The following is a 6,641-nucleotide window of genomic DNA, read 5'->3' on the forward strand; positions in this document are numbered from 1 at the left end:
AGAAGGTGGTTCGGAAATGGGAGAAGCTGCCGGGCAGGAACACCTTCTGCTGCGACGGCCGTATCATGATGGCCCGGCAGAAGGGCATCTTCTACCTGACACTCTTCCTCATCCTCGGCACCTGCGCCCTCTTCTTCGCCTTCGAGTGAGTTCCCCGGGGACCCCACGGGAGGGGCATGGGGACGGGCCCGTGTGCTCGGGGCCTTCGGGAGAGGGAGGGGCGCCTGGCACGCTGCAGCGTGGCGCGGAGTGTGCCTGTCCCTGTCCAGATCTGCTTCCTCACCCTCAGCAGACTGACCCTGGAGGTGCTGAGGGGAATGGGCCCTGCCGGAGCCTTGCCGGGGGGTGACGCTGGCCCTGCTTCCCGTGGGTCACCTTCTGTCTGGGACTTGGCAGTTCCTTGTCCCGAGTGTTCCTGGCTCCAGGGTAGCTGGAGTGCAAGGGTACTGCTGCTGCAGCCCTGGGGCACAGCCTGTGTCCCTACCCACGGGGGGACGTGCAGCCCCGCATCAGCCCCACCAGGGAGGTGACCCCAGCTGGAGGATTAATAAGGAGTGAGCTTGGGGGTCCTGCCAGTCCTACCCCCAGCCCCAGGCTGCACTGCAGCCAGAGCCGTGCTGGTATTTGGGAGGATCCAACCACCCCTTACATTACCTTGGCAGCCTAAAGACCTTCAGCCAAAACCTTTGATCCTGATGAAAAAGAGGGATTTGCCCTCTCCCCTCGGCTCTCCCTGGGAGCTGGGCTGGGGAGTTGGGCTGGCCTTATACTAATCCTAAAATAAAAAAAAAAAACCAAGCAAAAAGGGAAAAGCCTATGTTTGTCTGGGCTGATGCTGTGGGAGGGGGCAGGATACCTCTGTTGTCTAGCTAGAGAATGAACCTGGATCAGCCACACATCTGAAAAACTTCCCTTCCTTGGTCTCCATGGGCATGTTTGTGTTCTGTGGCAGCAGAAGGGCTGAAACAGGGTTGGATGACACAAAAGGTCACAAAGCCAAGAAGAACGAGTGGAAGGACCTGCTGGCTGGTTAAGCCCTGGCTGTTCCTGCAGTTCCAAAAAGCCCTTGGCCCAGATGCTGTCCTCTTCAGCATCGTTCCTAAGCCAGGGAACTTGTTTCCACATTCCCTGGCCCAGCGTCTCTCCCTAGTTCCCTGCTCAAATTATCCCTGGCTCAGTCTTGAGATACCAAGTGACACCACTCTTGGTTTGATATTTGGGGTTTTTTCCATCTGAAAAATGGAAAGGCTGAGCCTTCCTGCCTTGCAGGAAGAAGTAATAAGTGTTGCTGCTCCAGAAACGCTTATTGCTGCACCAGAAACACCGATTTGAGGTTTAATTGCTCTGGCTCCCTGTGGATCCTGTCCGTAGCAGGAGAGTGAACTCCATCCCGCTCTGCCGTGGCTGCGCTAAGGCAGAGTGAGCCGAGGCTGTTTTCCAGACCTAGGCTGTGGTTAGTCAGGAACGTGACTGGAAATTCCTTGAGAAACCCCTTTCCATGCTCTGGCAGGCAGAGGCCTGTGGAGGAGTGGCTTGCACTAAGACATCCAGGCCGTGCCTAGACCTGGAGGGTGGGTTCTGTGGGGGGAATGCTGCTGGGAACAGGATCACCTCTGAATTTTAGTTAAATCATCTGAGGGAGATAAGGAGAAGTTTGGGAAAATCCAAATACCCATTTGATTATTTCAGTGCAGAACACCTCAGTGTTTTTTTTTTTTTTGGTTTTTTTTTTTTTTTTTTTTTGTTTGGAAGAGAGAGGGTTGTTTTGAACTTGTTTGGGGGATTTTTGAATTTGGGATAGGGATGAAATGTTGCCTTCCCAGCTGGAAGCACTCCCCAAGGTCTCTGTTTCACTGATCAGGCCGAGATAAGCAGCTTGGCTTCTCAGGAGCCCTGCCTGCCCTGCATGTGTAGGGAGCTCTGGGTGAGGATCTCAGCCTCGATCTTTCACCGTGTTGTCCGTTTGTCTCGGTGTTTGGCAGATTCTTTAGTGTTTGCATGGAAATTCCTGGTTTCCCCCTTGAAGCTGGTGTCTGGATGTGGAGCGCGGCAGCCGGCGGTGGGCGGAGGAGCCTTTCCCTGGCTGCCCCTCACTGCAGGCTGCCCGTGCCGTGCTGCCTGCTCCATTCAGCTGAATCACTTGCGCAGTCACACCTTGTCTGAGCACGGCTCCGGGGTGCCTGGAGCCAGGATCTGTCTGGCTGCTCGCCCTGCGCCGGGCTGGGCTCGATCCCGGCGCTCCGGGCCGCGCTGGCTCCGGTTACAGCTGAGGCCGGTGGGGACCGGCACCCACGGCGGGAGAAAAGCCACAGCCCTTCCTTCCCAGCCCTGGAGCGATGGTCGCACTCGCGGGGCTGTTGCTGGTGCTGGTTTTTTCCTCCAAGTTTCTCCAGTGCTGCCAGTTGCTCCGCGGTGTCCGCAGGCGAGCGGGCTGAGCGCCTCAGCCTGTGGGTGGGAATTCTGTGCGTTCATCCCCAAACCGCAGCGCTGTGTTCTGGGACTGGGGAAATCTCTCCAGCCAGGAGCAAACAGGAGCCAGAGGCTGGCAGAACTCAGAGCTGTACCTGAGATCCGACTCCTCCCTCTTAGATAAGGCGGAGGGACGGAGCTGTGCTGGAGGGAGCTGTGCTGGCTCTCGGGAAGGGCTCTGCAGCCACCACTGGAGTCCTCTGCCCAAGGGCACCTCTCAGCGCTACGGGAGCAGCTCCCGCGGCTTGGGGCTGCTCCCTGCAGAGTCCCAGACCTGTGCTTAACTGGGTCTGCTCCACAGCACGTCCCATAAAATACAGTTTCACATCCTCTTGGCATTATTTCAGACTCCTAATGGTACGTCAGCCTTGTGGTTGGGCACTTAGCTGCTGTCTGCTTGAGGTGTTCCAGCATGAGGAGACCAGATAAAGCACTTGTCAAAAATGCCTTTAGGAGCTGGGATGATGGGATGCAGTGCCTGCTCTCAGGCTGGGAGTTCCCTTTGGAGTTCCCGTCTCTCCTGGAGTTCCACGCTCAGCTGAAGGAAATGAGATTTCTTTTGTCTCTGGCTTTTCAGCACAAAACTTGACATCTGTAGATGTTAGAGGCATGATAGCTGGGTCCTCATGGGAAGGGGCTGCTCTTGGATCTTCCAGTGTCCAGGCATATTTGCCACTTTCTTTTCCCTACTTTTTTAACTTTGTATAGGTGAAAATGTCTTTGTTTTCTGATGAGTTGAAAACACCTACACTGCCCTTCGTGTGACTTTATTTTTTAGTTTTGATTTCCAAAGCCCAGAGACCCAAGACTCAGAGAGGGGCCTCTGAGCTGGCATTACCTCTGGTTAGATCTGTGTCAAGCATGGTCAAAACTTACATGTGAGTTAATTCGTGCTTTTTAATCACTGTAATTTCTCTCAATAGATGTGAACTTTTTGGTGTCCAGAGTTCAGCTGGTTTTGTTCGTGTTTCTGGGGGAAGTGGCCACTCCTGGGGTTTGGATTGACCTTTTTTTCATATGTGGGCCCCTTCTCAGGAGATGACTTTGCCCTCTCTGCAGCCTCCACATCCTCTGTGGCACCCCCATTCCTGGGTGGATGTTGGGGTGATTTGTCTGTGCAGAGATTTGAGATTTTAGCTGGGAAAGGAGCAGTGACATTGGCATAACACACCTGTCTCCTGCCTCAGTTGTGTCAGAAACACATGGTGTGTGCTGACAGTTGGTGTGTCACTGCAGGCAGGTAGGGAGAGGTTCCAGGGAGAGCTCCAGCCCTGCCTGGTGCTGCTGGAAAGGGCCTGGACACAGTGGTGTGGTGTGGCCGGGCTTCGGAGCAGCTGCTTCCACAGTTACTGCAAACACAGCAGCTGCTAGACACCATCCCTTCCCTGGTGTGAGCGCCCGGCACAGCCAGGCTGCAGTGAGGGTCAGGCACTGGGAAAGATACAGCTCTGCTGGCACCCAGACCAGGCACACGATGTGGCTGTGCTGTAGCTGAGGAAGGTTAAACAGGTGATTTGCAGGTGAGATGTAGGTGAGTGATGCTGTGGAGCTTGTGCTGAGCCCTGGTGGGGCCTGCCTGGGGGATGTGCTGCCCTGTGGCCGTGGCTGTGCAGTCCCTGTGGCTTTCCCCTTCCTCCAGAGCTTTGCTCAGTGTGCTGATTACAGCAGACCTTCCCAAGCGGGTGCAGAATAACGGGCCAAGCACCATAACTCATGGCACCTCCCAGCTGCTTCTCCCCCTGCTCCCCATTCCAATGATCCCTTTGTTCAGCTTTCCTGCCTCAGCCCACCCCACTGTGATGATGAGTTGTGATAGTGCTGTTATTGTCTGCTTTTTGGTGACAAAATGCTCCAGAGCACAGAAATGGTGCTGGGAATGGGGGAGCAGCATCTTCACAGGCCAACAGAGCATCTCTGTTGGCTCTGAGCTCTTCCAAACAAAAGATCTTTAAATGTATGTTTCTGAGCAGTGAAATCATCTTAGAGACAAGGCGTAGACTGAAGATACCGCAGTGCTAGTGAGTGCCTGAGTACCAAGTCAGGACCTTGTGTGGCTGCTTTCCCTGCCATGGACGAGTTCCCTGGGAGTCACCTGAAGAGCGAGGCCCCATCAGCACAGGGAGGGTGGGAGGCAGGTGGGGGGCTCCACGCTGGGCTCCACGCTGGGCTCCACGCTGGGCTCCATGCTGGGCTCCACGCTGGGCTCCATGCTGGGCCTGGCGATGCAGTTTCACCGTGGTGGGGGCTCCTCTGGCTCTCACCTCTGCCCTCACCTGCAAGGGGCCACAGATGCCAGCCCAGCTAAGGGAAGCTAAGCTAAGCCTGTGTGGAAGTAGGAGGGCCGTGCCTCAGCTTTAACACAGCTCATGGATCCATATTTAAACCCACGATATATGTTCATGTTGTCACAGCAGTTCCAAAAGCTGGACAAGGGTCAGGCTGCAGCCCTTTGGGGCAGGCAGTGTCCAGCTCTAAAGGAATAATCACAGAATCATTTAGGGTGGAAAAGACCCCCAAGACCATTAAGTCCTGTCACTGGTGACCACCTTGTCAACCAGACCAGAACACTGAGTGCCACATCCAATTGTTCCTTGGACACCTCCAGGGATGGGTAGTTCACCACCTCCCTCGGCAGCCCCTTCCAATGCCTGACAGCCCTTTCCGTGGAGAACCTTCTCCTGATGTCCAACCTGAACCTTCCCTGGCACAGCTTGAGGATGTGTCCTCTTGTCCTGTCACTGATTGATGGGAGAAGAGGCTGACCTGCACCTAAATCCATGTTCCATCTTCCTAACCCTGTATTTCTACCCCAAATGGGCTCCAAGGTTTTTGTTTACTTGCTGACTGACTTGCAGCTGTCCCTGGACTTTGCCCTTGCAGAGGGAATGCAAAGTTATCTTAGGCTGCCCGAAGACGATAAGCTTGGCACTCCAGTTCTTCGTCTGTGGGCAGGGCTGGGCACAGGGACATTGTTTTGGGGAACAGCAGAGTGTGCAGTGTCTGAAGTGAAGGATGTTGGTTTAAGGCCCAGGCCCTTTGTGTTGCTGTGGGCTTCTGGTGTTGCAGCTGTGACTGAAGCGTGCTGTAACTTCAGTGTGCAGGCCTTCTGTCCCTGCCACACGTGGGGGACAGCGCTGGAGTCAGGCAATGGCCCAGGAAATGTTCCTGCAGTGGGCCTGCAGAGCCTGGTGCTGCCAGCTGGAGCTGGAAACTGCATTGTGTTTGGGGAATCTGTGGTGGGAATGCTGTCCAGAATTAAATAGTGCTGTGGAGGTAATGGAAATGGCCTTGCTTGGGATGGCAGCCCCTCAGAGAGGGTAATACCTGGCCCCTCACCGCAGTAGCCTGATGTCCCATGGAAAGTAACAGTGGAACAGCAGGAGTCTGGGTTGGATCCATCCCTCACCAGCAGGGATAAAGGGTGGATCATAGAAAGCCAAGTGCCTGAAAGCCTGGGTGCCCAGCTGCATCAGGAGGCTGGGGAAGGGATGCATGCGAGGAGTGGTGACACATGACACAAGTGGTGGGATTTAGGTGGGGTTTCCCTTAAACCATAGCAAAGCTCCATAGGAACTTCACCTCAACATCAGTAAGGTTTTCTGAAGGAATCAGGGTAAAATATGGATTTTTTCAGCCCAGTATGTCTCTAAATTCTGACTTCTGCCCAGGCCTCCCACACAGCTAGGGCTGCAGCACCTCTGGGGACATGGCTGTGAGTGTCCAGGAGCAGCATGGCCACGGTGAGATGGGTCCCATGCTCCCTTTGCATCCTCTTATCATCAGGATCAGCACCATAAACTCCTCATTGGGCCTTGTTGTATTTATAGAGGAAACAAACCTTGTTCCCTTTTGAGCTGGGGGAGTCTTGAAGCAGGAGCCTTTCTGCTTTATTTGGAGTGCTCTAGTCTGTTGTCTCAGGAAAGCCAAAGGAAGCCAGATGTCTTCTTGCATGGGAATGTTGCACTTCCACAGGAATCCATTCCTAAGAAATACAGGATCCACTTAATCCCAATAATTTCTGTGATATGGGAAGCTCCTGCTCTTTAGGGGTTAGCCAGAGATTCCCACTATCCCCACAGGCTTCCATGCCTTCCAGCTCTCCAGGTATGGGGTCCCTGACCAGGCCTTGGGTACTTCTCCCAATGGTCTGGCCCATCCCTTGGGCGCCGGAA

General features: G+C 54.5%; 1 protein-coding gene across 1 annotated transcript in view; it reads left to right on the forward strand.

The window, feature by feature from the left end:
• The first annotated feature begins 6 nt into the window (after window positions 1-6).
• ZDHHC9 (zinc finger DHHC-type containing 9) overlaps window positions 7-6,641 on the forward strand; it is a 12,315-nt gene continuing 5,680 nt past the window's right edge. The window contains exon 1 of the mRNA XM_014310266.2: window positions 7-145. Coding sequence (XP_014165741.1) covers window positions 66-145 — 80 coding nt within the window. The 5' untranslated portion in view covers window positions 7-65. The remainder of the gene's footprint in view (window positions 146-6,641) is intronic.

Source organism: Geospiza fortis, unplaced genomic scaffold (assembly GCF_000277835.1).
Source record: "Geospiza fortis unplaced genomic scaffold, GeoFor_1.0 scaffold412, whole genome shotgun sequence".
NCBI lineage: Eukaryota > Metazoa > Chordata > Aves > Passeriformes > Thraupidae > Geospiza > Geospiza fortis.